At 38.9% G+C, this 20,188-nt stretch overlaps 1 protein-coding gene across 1 annotated transcript in view; it reads right to left on the minus strand.

The window, feature by feature from the left end:
* HEATR1 (HEAT repeat containing 1) overlaps positions 1 to 20,065 on the minus strand; it is a 38,621-nt gene extending 18,556 nt beyond the window's left edge. Inside the window, 22 exon segments of the mRNA XM_009701890.1 lie at positions 515 to 682; positions 1,036 to 1,208; positions 1,747 to 1,939; positions 4,026 to 4,174; positions 4,446 to 4,629; positions 6,294 to 6,491; positions 7,068 to 7,189; positions 7,465 to 7,676; positions 7,964 to 8,052; positions 9,079 to 9,174; positions 9,598 to 9,705; positions 10,947 to 11,064; positions 11,507 to 11,617; positions 11,949 to 12,048; positions 12,880 to 13,013; positions 14,272 to 14,483; positions 15,055 to 15,195; positions 16,078 to 16,179; positions 16,714 to 16,855; positions 17,772 to 17,988; positions 19,917 to 20,001; positions 20,003 to 20,065. Of these exon segments, the coding sequence (XP_009700192.1) occupies positions 515 to 682; positions 1,036 to 1,208; positions 1,747 to 1,939; positions 4,026 to 4,174; positions 4,446 to 4,629; positions 6,294 to 6,491; positions 7,068 to 7,189; positions 7,465 to 7,676; positions 7,964 to 8,052; positions 9,079 to 9,174; positions 9,598 to 9,705; positions 10,947 to 11,064; positions 11,507 to 11,617; positions 11,949 to 12,048; positions 12,880 to 13,013; positions 14,272 to 14,483; positions 15,055 to 15,195; positions 16,078 to 16,179; positions 16,714 to 16,855; positions 17,772 to 17,988; positions 19,917 to 20,001; positions 20,003 to 20,065 (3,117 nt within the window).
* Positions 20,066 to 20,188: the final 123 nt, after the last annotated feature.

Genomic DNA, 20,188 nt, shown 5'->3' on the forward strand with positions numbered 1-20,188 from the left:
TCCTTTCAAGACCTGTATAACTGAACAGAGCATAAAAATTCATAATTTCATTCATTTTTTGAACATTGAACTCATGTATTTTCCAGCACTTAAAGAATTCTGAATATCCTAGATATGAGGAGGTTAATACCCACAACTAAAATTGACAGTGCTACCTAATACATTACAATTCTGTACAGAAAACTCTATATTCACTGATATCTAACCAAGGTAATAAATTCCTTCTGGAAGAATCTTCTGAAACAGGCTTTTTCAGTAACATCAAGGCAGTTTCCTTAAGAACTCCAGCGCAAAATTCTGCAGCCCTTTACATTCCTGGATGGAACATGCAAATATTTTGTTTCACTAAATCATACTTTGCAGCACTACTGCATATTATTAGAGGTCTCAACTCAATGCCTAATAGTCTAATACATTATGAAGTTATTTAACAGCATTATTACTAAATGAAATTTGATGTCAGCTTTTCAGTGAAGTGCAGAACCCATAAAACAACTAGAAAGGCACCACTTACCTCACCATGGACTTCATGAAGAATTTTCAGTAAGTTTCTTGCAATATATGATGGGAAAATAGGGTTCTGTACACAATCAAGTATGCTTTCCAAAGCTTCCAACAATTTTTTCTTCTGGGATTTCTGTTTTGGTTGTGTCTCAAGCTCCTCAAATAGAATTTCCATAATCTATTTCATTAATAAAGTGAAAATTAAGTTCTTTCTCTGCAATAAAAATGCCTCAAAACCAACATTTATTCAATGCTTTCGCAATAATGGAATCTAGACATCAACAGAATTCTTAATCTCTGAATAAACCGCAAGTTAATATCTATTATTTGACCGATATTCTCAATTCTCTGTATGTAATAAACCACTTGAATGTTTTTATAGTCCTTTAAAATAATACATTAAAAAATCAGTCTACTATATTACACAAAGACCATGAACTTCCTCAGTTAACTTGATTTCTTTTAGGAAAGATGGGAACTCACAGTAGCACACAAAACTTGTATTCCTGTACACCCTAATAACAAAAATACCTGTGTTATGTATGTAGGGTCAGATATGATCTCTTCCGTCTTTTGCTCCAAATGCTGAAGAACAGGATGAAGAAGAGACTCCTTTGTCCCTCTCAAGGAACAGAGGCATTTGAGAGCAGCCCTTCGAACTTCACTCACAGGACTACCCAAGTTAATTAGCAAAGATATCGCCACTGCAAAAACAGGGAGGGAAGGAAGGAGGAAAAGACAACAGAACAAAGTGAGTGGTCAGAATTTTACTGTATCTGTCCCTGAAGAGGCATGAACATTCCTTTGGAATTAAAAAGGCATCTCTTTTCACTATAAACCTCTAGACTACGCAAAACCAACACGAATCTCACAGAGCCATGGCTCTGAATTTCTTCATCACAGTTCTTATTCGTGTTTAAGCTTAGAGAGTTCATATATTGCTACTGACTGCGACATCCTTATACTGCACCAAAAGTAAGGTGCTGTAATTGACTTCTTCCGCACAGAAGCGTGTTTCTTTAACACTTTTAAGATGAAAAAAAAAAGTGTTTTCGCCTTCTTCCAAGCTTGGGCTAGTAACTGCAGCAGTGAATCAGCAAGAGAGAGAGCTGTCAGCCTAGTACAGCTGAATATAAATAACTATAGATACCCTTTGTGTTACAAAATACAGTAAAATTGCACAAAATTAAAAAATACTGTGATTAAGTCTTAAGATGAGAGATAGATACTGTTTGACTTTACCTGGAGATGATGGTAATAGCAGCTGTTTCTTTTTTTGGTCTGTCTGTGATTCAAGCAGGGCATAGCCAATATATAGAGCTTGAGTCTGTAGCATTGCATTGACTTCATAGTTCAGATGATTTGAAAGGTTATAACTGTAAGTCCATAAAATTGAAAGGAATTTGAAGAGAACTTCTGAATCTTTTAGATGTACCTTAAAATTAACAGAAAAAAAAAAAAAGAAAAAAGAAAAAGAGAAAAGCACTTGTTTAATAACTTTAATTTCTTTGGCAAACTATTATTCACAACGCTTGATAAACCACCCAAATCAAAGGAGTACACAGAAAGAGAATTAAAGAGTCAGAAACAGTGTCTTTTGGGAAGAAAAAGTTATTGAGTAGATGCTTTTGGGTAAATGGTACTTGCACATGTATACAAGTCCACATGTCGCTTCACAGCTGGCTTATTTAGTTTAACAGATAACTTGTAGTCTATAGGTATGTAAACACAAGAGATTTTTTTTAAATCATAACAGACTGAAAACACATCCATATGAACATTTGTATATAGCATGTCAACTGTGCAAGAAAAGTGTTATACGCAAAATAAAGCAAAATAAAGAACTTCTATCTCCTGTTTTGTGCAGCAGTAATCTTAAAAAGTGCTCCAAGTAATCCCTGACATTTCCATCAGTCACACAAAGTGCTCTTCAGAGGTCTATAAACTAGCGTCTCAGGAGAGCTGGGCATCCCATTTCCTTGTACAGCACAGCTTTCTGTGCTGAATATTCACACTAAACTTTATTCTTAGAATTTGTCCTGGATTGGCTGTACAGGCTTTATAATAAAAGAGCACCGACCAAAATTAACAAACTCTGAATCACAGATGTTTCACTGACCATCGATGACACAGGTCAGAGTGCCTTCTCCCCCCCCAATACTAACAGCTACTCCAAGAAAATTCAATTCAGTTTTTCACACCTCTACATCCAGTTACCTTAACTTTAGGACCTGACAAATTCAATGAGGATAACTTCTGATTTTGAAGCTGTTACACTGTCTTCTAATAGTAGCCCAAAGCGATTTAAAGTTCTTGCTCACTACATGGTCTGGCAATAGCTAGCATGGTTTCTGACTGCAGGATGCTCTCTGGAATCCTAAGAGCTCTTCATTCATCAAACAGGAGTGCCCAGCCAACACCCCGCAGAGTGAACCCAGCTTCTGACATACTCTTGTCTATTCTCTTGCCCACAAGTTCACTAAGATCTAGGTTCCAGTTATATTAACTGTTCTACAGTGGGTAAAAATTGTCTTGTCCCTTTCAAATTAAACACCCTCAAAATCAGAGATCAGCAGCACTCCACAAGCGAGAGAAGCAAACTATTACTGCAGCTCTTGCCTTCACTAGGTCCTAGGACATTACTAACCCCATTCCACAAACCTTCTGTAGTCCCTCCTCCAACTTTCTTGTCTTCTTCTGCGCAGTATGACCCAGTTTACTCAGTCAAAAATCCCACCAAAATAACACCCCTCCTTCCTTGTTGACAGTCTTTAACTACCCAGGCACTGAATCCATCTCTTTAACAGCTCAGCATCAGATCTTGGAGTGACTGATAATTAGACAAAGTTATATACGAGAATTAACATCAGAAACAAGTTTTGTTACGGGATCGTTGCTATTCTTTCCTTCCTCTGTTTGTGTTTGTCAGGTGCTGTTCTTGCTGCAACAGCATCAAATTCCAGTGACAGTGGCTTTGTGTCAATTACTTGCTTCTCTTTTCCTCAGAACGTACAGTTATTTCTCCCTGCCATCTAAAATCCAGATTGGCAATATCCCTTTTCTTCACCAAAATGTATCGCTTGGTGTGGGTGAGAAAACACAAGATGATGTTATAAGGAAACATGCAATGTCTTCTAAAAGTTTTCCTTTCAATATTGGTATTTAAAAACTAACAAATTTTACAGAGTAATGGTTTGCTTTGTTTCCAGATAGAACCAAAACTTTTAGCTCCAACTTCAAGCCCTTGACCTTGACCTGCAAATCAGTGTTATGTTTTCACCTTTGCCTCAACTGGTCCATTTACTGTTGTTTTTTTTTTTTTTACTTTAGTTTTCTATTATTACATGTAATTAGGGCTAACTAACCAGCTGAAGCTTAGACTTTCATCTCCTCACAGTACTAACATGCCACAAGTAGTACTGCGTCATCAGTTCTCCATTTTTCTCAGTTTTCCTTAAAATTATGTAACTGCATAATAGTTGATGACTAATAATTCAAAGTAACAAATGCAAAAATAATACCTTGAGTAAGAGATTCATTAATGCTCTGTACTGAACAGCACTGCTTCCCTCACTAGCTCCACCAACAAGTAGGTCAAATAGCCCCAAAAGGAGGTGCAGGTAGTCTTGGCTATCTGGATTCAGAGATTCGGGATTCCACCAAGTTTCCTCTAAAAAATACAGATTATAAATAAGATACAGTGGATGCATATGAGCACCTTCAGAAACCAAGAGAAAACAGACATCTTCAGTTAAAAGAGGACAATACATTTGGCTGATTTCAAGTTCACCAGTAAGTAATCTTCACAGATCTCAGTAACAACAAAGGAAGAAGGTTAGAGAAGCAAGGTTTGCTTGTTTCCAACAACTGCTGAAGACAAAAAAATTAACCTTCCTTCTTCACCTCACTGATATAAGACACAGTCAAAAGCTTACACCTACCTTTTGAAAAGGACAGAGGAGGTTTTAGGCCATTAATGAAGTTTTTCAATAAGAACAGGAACACAGCTGACTCCTCTGCATAAGCAGTCTGATCACTATTGAGCTTTTCTATATATGCAGTTAACAAGTCCTTAGGCACCAAAGTTTCCTCTATTGCTTCAACAGACCAATTTAGGGGAGTTTCCTGTGAATGAAAATGCATTTTAATGTATACTATCACAATTTCATGCAACAGAAGACAGAAATTTAGCACTAAAATTCAGCAATATTTAATTTCCAGCCTCAAAAGAGGCATCCTTGTGAAGTGAATTACATTTCTGATTTTACATTTAAACTTGCATCTGCAGTTTTAAAACCTATGCCAGCTCTTACTATCACAATTAACAATGTACATAACTGAGGTAAAATAAGAGTAAAATACCAATCTCTCTAAAATATTTCTTCAAAGATATTCGGAGTTAATCAGAGCACTTTGTGGACATTCAGTTTAATCCTTTCATCTAGCTCTGTCTCAGCAACATAATCCATATCTTTTCAGATATTCGTATATATGAAAACTCATTAATGGAATAATCTGAGGTCAGAATAACTAACTGCCATGTATTGCTATGTGTGTGTGTGAGGGGTGCACACACAGAAACACAGCCCTGCTCACATGGGTTTCTTACACATGAGAAAAAGAACAAACTGTTTCACCAACAAAACAGATCAAGAAAACCCCCATAGGAAATATGCATAGAAATAAAGCAAAAAAAGGTAGCAGAAAGACGCAGAAATACTCTTTCTGAACATTGCTCCTGCCCCTCTGATGGCTCCTTCTTCTGCCTCCACGTTACCCCCCAACAAGTGTCAATACAACTGCTTATGGAGCTGCACAATAAACCAAAACCCAGCAAATTCAGGAACACCACAATATTGTTGCAAGGACTTGCTTGAGGTTGCAATTCATAGAATCATAGACTGGTTGGGCTGGAAGGGACCTTACAGACCATCCAGTTCCAACCCCCTGCGATGGACAGGGACACCTCCCACCAGACCAGGTTGCTCACAGCCCCATCCAACCTGGCCTTGAACACTTCCAGGGATGGGGCAGCCACAGCTTACCCGGGCAACCTCTGACACTGCCTCACCACCCTCACCGGGAAGAATTTCTTCCTAATATCTCATCTAAATCTTTCCCCTTCCAGTTTAAAGCCATTGCCCCTTGTCCCGTCACTCCCTGCCCTTGTAAAAAGTCCCTCCCCAGCTTTCTTGTCGGCCCCTTTAGGTACTGGCAGGCTGCTCTAAGGTCTGCCCGGAGCCTTCTCTTCTCCAGGCTGAACAACCCCAACTCTCTCAGCCTGTCCTCACAGCAGAGGTGCTCCAGCCCTCAGATCATCTTCGTGGCCTCCTCTGGAACCACTTTTAGCATAAGCTCTTTTTCATACTCAACTGTATTTCCTTCTTTCCCCCGCTGAACAAGCCAGCAAAACCTTTACTCAATGACTAAAAGCCCCGATATTCCTAAGCCAAACAATGACACCACATGATGTCACAGGGTAGCTGGCAAAAACGTCCCCAACTTTGTGCCAAGCCCAAAGCACTGAAACACTGAATCAGCTGGCAGGATGCTGGCCTAACGCTCTGGAGTTCTTAATTTTTTACTGCAGACTCCCTAGAGTGGCAAAATGTCTAAGCAATTCTTAATGGCAGCTTCTAATACCGCTGCCAAGTGTGTGGTTTTGCTCTGAAAAGAAACAAAGGCGAGATTTTCAGTCCTCCTCAAGGTTTCTGAACTTCTTGTTCTCCAATAAAAAAAGATTTCTCCATTACAAAGAAAATGCCGTCTCCAGACTGTTTACATCTTACCTCTGCAGGATCGCAAGCTCTGAGATTTTTCATTTTTCTATCCAAGAAACGGAAGACCCTGACAGCCACTGAAAAATAACTGTCCTTCATCTGAGTATCGCAGCAGCACTGAACAAGCACCGAACCAATTATAAGAGTAGTTACTTTCTGTCTCACACTGTCAGATTCTGTTTCAGCAATGAGTATCAGATCATCAACCTTAGAAAAGGGAGTGGAGGAAAAACAACAACAAAAAGTCTGTAAGACAGTGGGACTTCATAATGACTTTACACCATTTTCCATTTGCATATCCAATTAAATCTTTGTTACCTTCCATCACCAGTACCAAGTTACTGTCTGCTGTACTGGTACTCTTTGCAACCTGGGAACGCACAAACATCTGCTTCTATGAACTACCCACAAGTATACTTGTTTATTCTCTAGATTTTTTTTCAGGAAACTAAAAATTCCTGGAATTTAGTTACACTAATCATTTGTCCAAATAGGTAATAGTTTCACTTCTTTTCTTTATGTTAAGGTAGAAATCTGTTTTATTTAAATTGTCTTGGGGTTCATTATTCTAAAGATATATACACATATATATATGCCTAGCAGCTTGATGATAGCATACTAATGCCGAGAAGGGCACGTATAAAGTTCTTCTGTATCACATTTCGATAGCATACTAATGCCAAGAAGAGCACGTATAAAGTTCTTCTGTATCACATTTCTTCTACTACAGTGAGCACTTGGAAAGCAAGATCTCTTAAGGTTAGGGTAACATGGTACACATACCATTTGCAGTAGTAAGGAAGGGTCCCCTGAAGACATGTTTTTAGAAAACAGCAGAATCATTTTCGTGTTGGCCACTCCAATCACCTCGGCAGATTTGCTAGATTTAATTGCTTCTTCAACAGCTATTCCAAGGAAAAAAATAATAATCAGACAATCTAGGTATAAAAATCCCATATTAAAACATTAGTGGCTCAATAATATTTAAAAACAGTCAGAAACATACCAGACAATTTCTTCCTCTTTGAAAAGTTTTTTAAAGAACTCCAATCACACTCACAGCATGATACCTTGTTAGTGACAGCCAGTCTCCTTCAGTAAGTGTTTAGGTTCAAGAAGGATGACGACCTAAATTGTCACAATTTTTCTTTTACAAAATTAGTTACAATTAATGCTTTACCTTCTGGCCAACCTTTCAGCAAAGGGTGTAAGGAGCAGAGATCAGATTCTGACAGACAAATGGCCATTTTCCAATCTGAAGATTTTGAGTTTGCATTAGTGATTACCATGAAAGGTAACAACCGCATTACTGCTTCATCTAGTAGTTCTTTTTTCTCTTTCAAAATCTCCTCTTTGACTAAAATTTTTACTGCTCGCTCCAGAACCTTGAACCTAAAAGAGAACAAGTCATGTTGAAAACCCATTGCTCAATCATACCAGCAACATGTCTTTGATTTGTTCTCCATTTTCCATGGCAGCTTTCTGAATCCAAATAGCAGTGAGAACAAATAAGGAATTCATGGGAGATGGTATGCAAATAATGGAACGTTTCTCTTGTAACTCAGCATAGATAGAGCATAACAAAAAGTATTTGAAGTGAAAAACAGTTTTTAGAGTTACTTCTTAAAAAACGTAATTTATAGAGAAAGGACGGAGACTGAAAAAAGGCACAAACATACCACTTTCCGTCCTTTGAAAGATCAGCTCTCTGGAAGATGTTCAAAAGACTTGACACTACAACTTCTGGATTGACTTGTTTCCTGAAAATCTGAGAAGTAATTGAGACAAGGAAATGGAAGTATAATAAAATATAAAATAATTTACCGTATCATATGGAACATGCATCTGCTATACCAAGTGGAAACAGGGATCAACATCACTAATTGCACTCCTATTGATCATCACATAATAAAAATATTATCAGGATAACCAGAAGTTATAAGGCCAGCCAGTATGCCCTCTTGATATGCTAAAGTACGGAGAATTTATCGAATGCAGAAACGTTTGGTAAAATTGACAAACAATAAGCAAAACATTCTATAATTAAGAACTGCTTTTACTTTACACAGCATCTGTATGACAAAAACATAAGGCACATTAACAAAAGATACCAAAGTTTAAAGAAGCACTCACGTGCTTCTATTCCTATTTTTCAGTGATGGAGAATGAATGAACACACAGACCAATTATACTACTGCTAATAATATTCTCCACTACTACTAGGAGAAGCAATAAAGACAGACTGTTACTCTGGCTGGAAACAATCAGTACAATGCATACCAGAGTCCTATCCAGTAAATCTGAGCTGGAGTTTAGGACTTTGCCACTATCAACTGACCAAATGACTCTCATACGGAAAAACTCAACTGAGTACTTCTCACTCGTATAATGACTTGTCACTGCACCATTTTCCATCCAAAAGGCAGATAACATGGCTTGTGTTTTTATAGACAAATGTACAGGATAAGCAGCAAGCACACTTCAAATAATAATAAAAAATTAAAATCTGCTTTACTAACTATAAAAAAAAATAAATCAATAAATTCAGGTTAACTGCAAATACTTTGGGAAAGATCTGGGAAGCACTCTGGGAAAGCAGAAATTTGGGGCGGGATTTGCAAGGCGGTAAACAACACAAGCCTCCTAAATTTGTGCTGCTTCATCCTGTTAAAGGACAAAAGCTGTACACTAAGGACATGACTCGAAGAAGGGCAATTACAAAGAATATATACCAGACACAAATATTCAAGACCAGCTAAAATCTCACCTGACATATCAAAAGATACACCCTTACCTCCAAAGAGCTGAGTGCAGACATTACAACATCTCTGTTGTCATCCTTGAGCCGACCAAAAATTGCTTCTTCTATGAAAGACTGATCAAAGCCTTCCTGAAAAAATAAAGGAAAAAAGAGCCAAAGGAAAAAAAAAAAAAAAATCATTTCTTGGTAGCACAATTTACAGTCTTTTAATGAAATATCTGAATCCTAGTACAAGAAAAGCAGTAACATTATCTAAATTAAACCTCACAGGCAGACTAACTTTCATCAACAAAAGAAAGAAAACCAGAAGTATCCATTAACTTATATTTTATCTTAGAATATAAGCAGCTTATGACACAAGAACTACATCCGGACACCAGAATATGGGAAAATGGTGATGAAAGGCTACTGGAAACATCATGAAAAACAGTGAGGATGACATACGAATAGTTTAACGTACCACTCATCTTCAACTGATGTGTCTGGCAAACAGCTTTTTGAAGACATTATATGTTAAGTCAGTTCTGTAAGTGAGAGATTCAGGACACAAACCTTTGATGTTTCAATAACATCTTTCAAATGCTGAAGAGCCAGGACCCGCACAGCTGGCTGAGGATGATTCAAACTAAGCAGAAGGGAGGTATCAGAGTCTTCCAGAAACTGAAATACAGATTTCAGAGTGACTCACTGCTTGTCAAAAATACTTTACATATATATAAGGACAACGGGAGAAATTCTTCCAGTCATTTTTTGTACCAGAAGAAAACGCGTATAATTCAGACCCAAAAAGCATCAATTACAGAACAATGATGTTGTATAACTGTTTCAAATTTGGTCTTCATCTCTTTGGCAGACAGGTTTTGGAATACAGCTTGAAAAGTACATTAAGCCACAGACACCTTTTTGTCCCGGAAAAGCACTACACTTATCTAAGGATTCTGAGAAAGCTCTGGTGACAATGTCAGTGTGACAGAGCACAGATAGAAACCGTTAAAAAGGCATCCCTGCCAGTCCAATTGCATGCACTTATCTCAGGAACTTCAAAGGCCAGAAGACAGTCATATGCCTTTGTTCTGCATGCCTTGTTTTCCTCTTAATCCAATTTTTATTCAGTCACAGAATCTGTGCCTTCATTAAATCAGCACAAAAATACATGAAGCACTTCTTTATGTAGTTTATAATTTTTTCCTAAGTGCTTTCAGTCTTTCAGTTCATTGCAAACAACAGCCATAATACTAACCATCTCTTAAGAATAAATTCCTTGGACAGATCTGTTGCATTCATGGTTATTCTGTGTTTGGCTGAGCTTCAACTGCTCTTCAGAAATGGCACAGGAAGAACTCTGTAGTCACTCTATTCTGCCATGTTACTGACTGTAAACATTGATAAAAATCAATGCAACAAAAAGGACTGAGCCACAGCGATAAAGTTGTTTGTTGACTTTCCCCAAACAGTTTCTCTGACACTGACAAAATCTTTAGGTAAGATGAGGCCTTGCTGGGGACCACCACGTTGTCACTATCAATACATTTATACTACAGTATATGTAGTGGCCATGTTCCTACGGAAAAAGAATTATTGATAGCAATCGGGGCAGGTGGAAACGTATCAATTTTAACCATGAAAAAAAGCTCACACTTATGACTGTTCATGATAAACACAACCTTACAAGATCTGAGAGCTTTTGATTTCACCACAGTATTGGTGAAGCCCCTCTCCCCAAATCACACTGAAGTAAGTTGAGTTCTTGGTGTTTTGGTTTTGTTTGTTTGTTTGTTTTGGGTGGGAATGGTAGAGATTTTGTTTAGAAAGAGGAAGAGAGGGCAGAACTTTGCCAAAATATCAGCCTTCTGACAGTGTAACCAGTAAGAGCTAGGATCGTGAACGGAGCTTCTACTTACCTTGTATTTGCCACAGCTTAATGAAAGAGAAATAAATTGATGAAAAAGATTTTGGTCAGCCTCATCTGTGCAATCTTCCAGATGCTTCTCCAACACAGAGTCTAAGGCTTTTGGATACCTGCCAACAGACAAAATCCCCAGCATTTTCCACAGAGCATTACAGAAAAGAGAGACACTAGAGAAATACAGGGAAATACAAAGAAGCTGAATGCACACGCACTCATCTGAACCAACTACTTTAAGTCGCTTTGCAAAGGCAATCAACCATTATGTCTTAACCCAGATAGTGATATGCAGATCACTAGGATAAATAACAAGCAGAAAAGGTCGTGCTACACAGCAAACAGCTGTACAAAGTCAGTAGGTCTGTCCATGTATTACATTGATAACAAAATATGTAAGGACAGATCAGTAAAATAAAATCTGCGGAAAGATTAGGAGTCAGTTATATCTACTGTATTTGGGCAAGTATATTGTCTTACAACACCCAATGAGCCAAGATCATAGCTGACATTACCACTCTACAGATCGTGGGTCTGTCATAGAAAAATGGAACTTACTTTCTCTCAAGAAGTCTGATAAGAGGAAGCATCTTTTGATTGAGTGCAGCCATTTTGGTGGGATTAGATTCAATCTCTGTACCACAGGACATAAACTCTTCAAGAAACTTGCTAAAATTACAAACAAAAGGAAAAGTCACCATGTTTTGGATAGTACAGTTTTCATTAATGTTATAAAGCACACCGCTAAACAGGTTAGGATTAATATGCGTTACTTATTGCAAGTACAGATTTGCTCCTGGCCTGAAGCTTCACTCTGTCCCACAAGCACTAAAAGCATGGCTCTTCTGAATTACTGAATGTTTCAAAATCCAGGTTTGGAGTTAACTTATGAACTCAGAAGAACACGCATATAATGCTAATGCCATTGTCAGGAATTAGTTGTTATTAAACCAGAAATGACTGTAGTACTGCAGAAGAAAAATAATCAAAGTTAACTCACGAAGCCAACAGGTGATCTAAATCCTTTTCCAACGGTATACTCTGAAGAATAGCTTCAAGATGTCTGATGTAAATCTGATTCTCTGCCTCCTCAGATTCTTCTTGTTCCTCTAAGGACAATGCATAATCATAAAAGATGAACAATAGCTGGAGAATAAGCCCCCTCAAACGATTAAAGCTAATAGCTTGTACAGGCATCATCACCTGTTGAATCAAGCACACAACTTGAAGACTACAACGTTCACTGATTACTAGCACTAACTCTCCGTGAGCTGCTAGCAAAGATTTATACCAACGGCATTAAAATGCCAAAGGCTGTACTGCTACCAATAAATTCAAGTATGCTTTGGAACGTGCCAGACCTGCTACCACAACCTGTGCCAGCAACTCCCTACAGCATTCCCTGGTGTGAATCTGGACTTTTTCAACAAAAGAGCTTTCCCGGTCATGACTTGGCAGTTACAAGCCCACAGTGCAAAAAGACTTACTAGTGTAGACACAGGCTACTACTGCATGCCAGTCAGCCTTGCTGTCCCAGACTGTTCCCAGGCACATTTAATTCATCAGGTAAACACAGATCTCCATTACTTAAACCAAATACAGAGTACACGTAATCTACCTAAAAAGGATTTTGCAGTACTACAATACATCTCTAATAGTCAGAAATTTCATACATCAAAATGAATTACTGCTGAAATACTGCAAACTAATATCTAAATCAGAGCGATACAGATATAACAATGTCTAAAATAGCCTCCTCTGTAGGGCCTGAAAAAACAAAAAGCAACACACACACAAAAGCTCAATCGGGTCTTCACAGGTATTGGCACAGTTTTAATGGCAGAAGCAACTAAAATTACACAGCTACGACATTTACCACAGCTATCTGTCCGTAAGACTCAATGAAATCGTAAAAATATATGCTAACTTACCCGTATCACTTTTCATGACAGTGCAAACAAGGTGAGGCAACAGGTAACGCAGAAGAGGAGAGATATCATAGTCCGCTGAAAGGCCTTGCAAAAGCGTTACCAGCTCCGGGGTTTTGCACAGATAATTAAATGGCCTGCACAATGGAACAGGGAAAGAAAAAGCATGTATGCTCCATCTGGGTTACCAACACTTTCAAACCATGCAGACTTCTAAGGATTCAATTTTCAGCATCAGGTAACAGTCTTGTTGTAAACAAATGCTGTAAAGATTCAAAGGGTTCCACTTCCTATTTGCCAGAGGCTGCTTGGCGTATTTAATATCCAAGAAGAAAAGAGGGTACTGCTAGTCATGTTGAGCACAGCTGCTGCAATAGCACAGCAAACATACTTGTGTTTTTGCAAAGTTGGCAGTGCAAGAAAAAATACTCATATGGATTGCATGAAGAGATATCCTCAACATTGCAAGGAGCATATCTACTACCCAGCGGCAGCAAAAGGAAGGGAGGAAAAGTAATAGCTCAATGACAGGAGATCCTTAAAGACAGCAGAAGCAACTTCCCTTCCTGCTAATAAAAAGCTTCTTTCATCTTGTCTCCTTTTATACCTGCCTGGCTGGATGCAGCATCACGCATCAAGCATGCCTCTCCGTAGCTCCCCACACCTTAGCTTCTAACCTATTTTCCTCTACTGTGACTGCATCCAAGTATCCGGAAAGTAATCACTGTACTTATCCCAGCAAAGACTTATTCTGTTGGAATACCCATGCTAACCTCCCTGCCAGCAAGCAAACTCCCTGTAGCATGCCGAACTTCCATCACCGTGTTCAACAGCAAGCTAACAGCACTAGTGAACTCTATCAGGGCATGGCAGATAGATCAACGGGAACGAAATACTACCGATACTTCCAGAAGAACACCTGACTTGTGGGACCAAAGAAGTGGTGGTATAGAACCACTTGCACTTCAGGTGTCAAATTATATGAACCGAAAGCCTGTCCATTGAAGGGACAGAACTTCTTTTTTCCAAGCTATTCAAATAATCTCAAATTTGCACTACCATTATGCTGGTTTCTCTTCCAGGATTCCCACTTTCAAGAAAGCCTCTTACTGGCAGGGCTGAGTTTTGCACATTGTCAGCAATCCTTTACTCAGTGAAGTGGCAGGAGAGGGACCAAAAGATGATAGACTCGCACCACTGAGACTCCTTAGCTGGAGCGAGCACACAAATTCTCAAAGTAAGCGAAAGAAACTTCCGAGTCCTTTGAAATGTCAGCTACCAAAAATCTCTGATAGGAAAGTATCCCTTTAACGAGGACGATAACAAAAAATTTAAATTATCAAAGTGCAGTCTCAGCTTTCAAAAAGTGGGAAAACTCAATTCATGTAGACTTACTTTTTCCCAAGTTTGTCTCCTTTCTGAGTTTGTAGAAGCAGGTTCAAGCATGCCACCCCGTCCCTGACTAATGAGGGCACTTTAGATAATGTCTTGCTTATCTGTAACATCAAGGAATGCACCAAGGAAGTCTCCACTGTCACTTTTACTGTAATCTGGCAGATTATCATGTATGTTGCAGCTCTGTAATCCTGTATAGAGGATTTCAAGCCCTAGGAAAAGAGATAAAGGTGGATTTTTAACAAACACAAATTCAAAAAAAGAGTACATTAACATAAAAATAATTTTCATTCTGACATCTACGGAATCACACTACTTTCTTCTCCATGTGTTAACTTTTAAGGGGTCTAGAAACTCAACTTTCAAGAAGAAAAAACTGTCATGCAGGGTGCACACATACAGAAGACACATCAACTGCTGTTCTGTTCATTAACCAAGCAACAATCCTGGAGGGTATTAAAGCAAGCTGTCCACCCTGACTCCATTTCCTCATTATTTAGCACAGTAAGTCTCTAAGGCAAAGAGGTTCATTCAAACTGTGTTTCCATTTTTCACAGCTCCATTCCTGAGGCAGAGTAGGAAAAAGAGTTCTTAAAGTGCTCATCCGAGGTGTGAAAAAACATTATTATTCACGGACTTTCACCTGCCTGATGTTTCAAAGCAGACAAAGAGTGGTATGATACATTTCACATAGCATGTCCCTCTGAAATGTTATCTGCAGATGCGTGTCCGCAGAACACAGTACACTTCACCACATGGGAAGGAAAACAAAGCTTCATGTACCTTTTGGACGTAAGGGAGCAGCTTAGAGACTATAGTGTCTGTTATCTTCTCTGCGGCTCCGAGAGCTGACACAATGGTGGAGGCATAAAACACAAGAAGAACTCTCAACTGAGCTGCGTTGCCAGGACACTCCGAAAACACCTGGACCACAGAAAAATCAGTTCGTTCAGTCATTAGGAAAAGTGGAAACGCACATACGGCTTCCCCCCAAACCAACAAAATCTCAGAACTCCAGCACGTAAGCTTTAACAGCTCCTGCTGGCACAACTTAAGGCACCACCTCCTGCTAGCAGACAAGGCAGAAGGAAATGGGTGCTATTCCTCAGCTACTGTGGTGAAACATAATAAGGTAACCTACATCGCTTGTGATTTTGGTGTAATGCTCAAGATTGAGAACTGGACAGCCAAGAAGCTGACTGGTATACGTTCAATACCCCCTGCTACATCGGGCTGAACAAACCCTGCCGCTGTGGGTGCTTTGCTTAGTTTGACAGTACATGTACTCTAGTTCTTTAAATAATTGGAACTGTTGTACATCTTACCCTTCTGAGACTATAAAACTAGTTCTCTATTTGACATTAACTGAAAAACCAAATAATTCCGCTCACCTTCTAACATTAAGTTCTCATTAATATTTGAAGATGTATGTCTAAACCACCCATGACGACCCCAAAAAGAGATACTCAAATTCAAAGCACAGTTACAAACTATTAGCAGGAATAACTTTATAAAATAAATTAAGACAATTAAGTACTTTGAAGCAATACAGTATCTTTAAGTAATACAGTATTGCCAAATCAGTTTGGCAAGGCTCATTGGTTCTCAGCCACTTCCTTACAAGAATTTCTGGTAGACTGTCATCTGTACAAATAGAAAGAAATTTCCATATTGTTTACTAATAAATGACTCCTTTTACTATTTGATATGTAAGTCAAAATATTACTGAATAGCATAACACTATACAAATACAAAACTGAAGAAAACCAAGTGACAACAAACAGTGTTCTAGAATAAATGGACAACCTTCACAGATTTTGCCACCAGCTTGCAGATGAAATCCATGAAATCCAGGTCTTTGTAGCAGTGTGTAATGACAGTACCCCTTGCCAGTGGGACTCCAGGTTTCTTTACATGATGAAAAAAGTAAAATTAGAACACTCAAGGGTAAAGTGAAGTACCTAAAGTAAAAATTAATATAATCTCTAAATTATATCCTACAGATCAGTTAACACCATTTAAATTGAAATAAGTAATGGAAACTCCCACACCTCTCTGGAACTTTCTGTATGTACATTAAAACAGATGATGAAGAGTGTTACACATAATCTATATTCAAATAAACATATATTTTAGTAATTGACATATCTTCCTAGCAGTAGCAAATACTTGCACCTTAAAAGCATACTTTAACTTTGTCAAAACAAAGAGTAATTACAATTAAAGCTTTTTATAATTAACTTTATATTTAAAGAAAGATAGCAGAAACAACAGGTGGGCATCCAGGCTCCATCCCTGCAATTAAATCTTTCAGCACAGTTCTGTTAGCTGTACTAACCACATGAACAGGTGGACCATATTCATAAACCTAGTAACAGAGTCAAGGTATTATTAATAAAGTCCCTCATGTTTCTCCCAACTTGCATCTGTTAAATACTTTACCCTTATTGGATCCATCCAATGCCATTTATGAGTTGGGCTTTTTATATTTAAAAGTTGAATAACTCTCACAAATAGGTTAGTCTCATGATATGGCAGAACACAACCAATCAAACTATCTTGATTGTAGAGATGGATGTGAAATCTAAGGAAAAGACATATATATACAGTTAAAAATTATCTGGAAGTCCAAAAAAAAGACATGTTCTTCTCAGAACACATGGTTTACTTGCTTTTAAGCAAGAGGAGAGACAACTGTCATACTGACTCAGACTTACTGCCCAGAATCCCAAGGTGGCCACTAGCCTGTATGTGCTAGAGGAAAGAAACAGCGCTAGCAATTTTTTCCTCACTCTCAATAATTTTAGGTCCCTATAGGACTTAAGATTACCTTAGTCTCTTCTGCATAGATTTCAATATGAAACCAGACATTACAATAAGCTAGTATGAATTTCAATATAATACATATATAAAAAAAAAATTTGTGATTCAAAGGTTGCATCAACAAAATTGCCCACTCTTTCATGACATGAAATGCTACACTTTCTGCATCTGGATAGGTTAATTTATGTAGATAAATACAACAAAATACTTTGTTTGTTTTTTCTTCACACCTTCCTATGTAACCTTGAAATAAGAACACTTAGCTGATGTTATAATACAAGGGCATGCTATTCATGTTTCACAGTTAATATTGAAAATCAGCTATTTTACACAGTCCATTTCTAAAAGCACATTACATAAATGCCTCTCTAGGTCCACTGTAAGATGACTACAGTTGGGTAAATTTAGTGAAAGTCAAGCAAGGAAATTATTGCTTTTTTAAAGAATATCATGACAGATCAAAATTTTCAGAGAAATTTATCAAAAGACAAAAATCTAACTGGCAGAGAAGAACATCTGGCCCCATAAAGATTAAGCCCAAATGGGTATTTTTAACACTTTAACTTGTATTTTCAGAAAACTAAAATAAAATTATTTAAAATTTTTCTCATCGGGGAAAAAAATCTGGCATTTCTAGCAGTCTTATCTATTGACATGTAGGATATTCACCGGATTACCTGTGAATCAGCCATTCAAGGCACTTCTGGGCTGGCTTAAGCATAAAGTAAGGGGACAGGTGAATCAGGAACAATGAAATATTCTTATTCAGCTGCTGATTTACTGCTTTAGACTGAACACTGCGTTCCAGGCCTTTGGATGTGGAACTAAACAAACTGGACTGGAACACTTCAAATGAAGGATCAATCCCCATCAGCTCTTCTAAGCCAGTGCATCCTGTGGGAAAAAAAAAAGGTAGAATGCTTTAAAGGCAACAGTTTTACTCACCACCTGCCTCCTCACTGGCATACCCAACTTCTTTGCTATACTGGTGTATGTCATCCTCACTAAACAAACCAAATCAAACAGTAAACAGGTCTAAGACCAAACCTGTTGCTACACTGGAAGTATTTCTTAATGGATGAAGAAAAAGAACATTAATAAGTATCAGCCGTGTGCTCTTGCAGCAATGAAGGCCAGCAGCATCCTGGGCTGTATTAGCGAGAGCTAATAATACCTGAGAGAGGTGAACTGTCCCCTCCATTTGTGAGATTGTCTCTCGAGCACCAGGTCCAATTTTGAGATCATCAGCAGAAGAAAAACATTGCCATATGGGTAAGAGTCCAGCATGAGGAATGCTAAGATGGTTGGGGAAAATAACATACAAGGAAAAGGAGGAACTGGGTTTGTTCAGTCTGGAGAAGAGAGAGTCAAAAGGAAATCTTCCTGCTGTCTGCAGCTACTCAATGGAGTATAGCGTAGGTTATCAAGAAGATGGAGCCAGACCCTTCTCAGAGATGCACAATGCAAGGATGGGAGACAACAGATGTAAGCTAGAACACAGGAAATTCCAAGTCAAGGTACGGCTTGATTTTTCTTTTTTTTTTTTGAAACACTGAGGTCATCAAACATTGGATCAGAGGCCCAATATTGGATCAGAGACCATAAAACCTCCATCCTCAAACTCAGCCGAACAGAGGCCTGAACAACCTGTGCTAACTAGCCCTGTGCTCAGCTGGGCTAGTACCAAATGACCTCAGAGGTCTCTTCCAGGCAAAATTATCTATGATTTTATAAGGATGAAGCAAGCAAAGGTACCTCTTTGAATAATCGAAAATACAATATTCCATATACACCACTGGAGAACCACTTGGATTTTTCTTTATTTTACACAAGCTTGTAAATATTAATGGCTAAGCAAAAAGCAGACAACTTCAGGTGAAATAAAGAAACCAGGCAGCTGGTTGAAATATGGAAGAAATAAATTATTATATGCAGCAGTTCTGCAGTAACTACTTAAGAAACTAAAAAATACCTGTGTTGCATCAAAGACATAAATATCTACAATCTTGTTACTTAAAATCAATATATGATATCAATCTTTCTGGTTTTAGAAAACCGCTTTCTTATTCAAGAAGTATCACATTCCTGGAGAGAGATATGCACAAAGGATTTGAAGCATGCAAATACAGCAATGGCTTTGGCCACTTTACATTATTTGTGCCCATCATGTTACCAAAGAGCAGAGCATCAGCATGTTTTCATGAAACCACAGAATTCAGGTTGGAAAGGGCCTTGGGTGATCTCTAGTCCAAGGCCCTGCTCAAAGCAGGGTTAGCCCTGAAATCAGACCCGGTTGCTCAGGGCATTATCCAGTTGGGGTTTTCAAAAGGATGGAGAGCACAACCTCCCTAGACAACCTGTTCAACTGCTGGGCGGTCCTCACGGTGAAAAAGCTTTGCCTTATATCCAGTTTGAACCTCTGTTGTTGCAACTTATGCCCACTGTCTCCTGTCCTCCAGCTGTGCATTCCTCCAGACAGCCCGACCCGTCTTCTTGAGGCCTCCTCACAGGTATCGGCAGCCTTCTCTTCTCCAGACCAAAGGAGACTCAATCTCCCCTTATAGGCCAAATTCTCCAGCCCTTGCCCACCTTAGAGCCCCCAACCCTTACCCTTCACATGCCCAGAAACAGGCTCCGAGAGGACCTGCTCCGTGATTTTCCCATGGACTGGAGTGACACTGACTAGCCTGTAGTTTCTTGAATTATCCTTTTAGCCTTTTTTCTTTTTGAATACAGGTTTGCCTTTCCCATTTATCTTTCTCCAGCTGTTTTTCAGACTGAGGATTTTTTAAAATCACTGGCATCTCAACAGCCAAACTCACCGATTGCAAAAAACGTGTCCCTGTCAATACCAGCAGCTTCCTTACAACTGAAGAGCAGGGACGCGACCTCACTGCGGTTCAAAAAAAGGGGGGTTGGGGTCGTGCGGGGGCGGCGCCAGCCGCTTCAGCTGCTCCGCCAGGGACGTCATAGCTTCGTCTGGCCAGGAAAGAGCCTCCAAAGAAACCTAACGCAAGAAAACCAAAGCAGGCCGGCGGATAAAGCAGCTGAACGGAGACACGCTGTCGCCGTCTCTCTCCCTCCCAGCCCGCCG

Source organism: Cariama cristata, unplaced genomic scaffold, assembly GCF_000690535.1.
Source record: "Cariama cristata isolate BGI_N322 unplaced genomic scaffold, ASM69053v1 scaffold1506, whole genome shotgun sequence".
In the NCBI taxonomy this organism is placed as follows: Eukaryota; Metazoa; Chordata; class Aves; order Cariamiformes; family Cariamidae; genus Cariama; species Cariama cristata.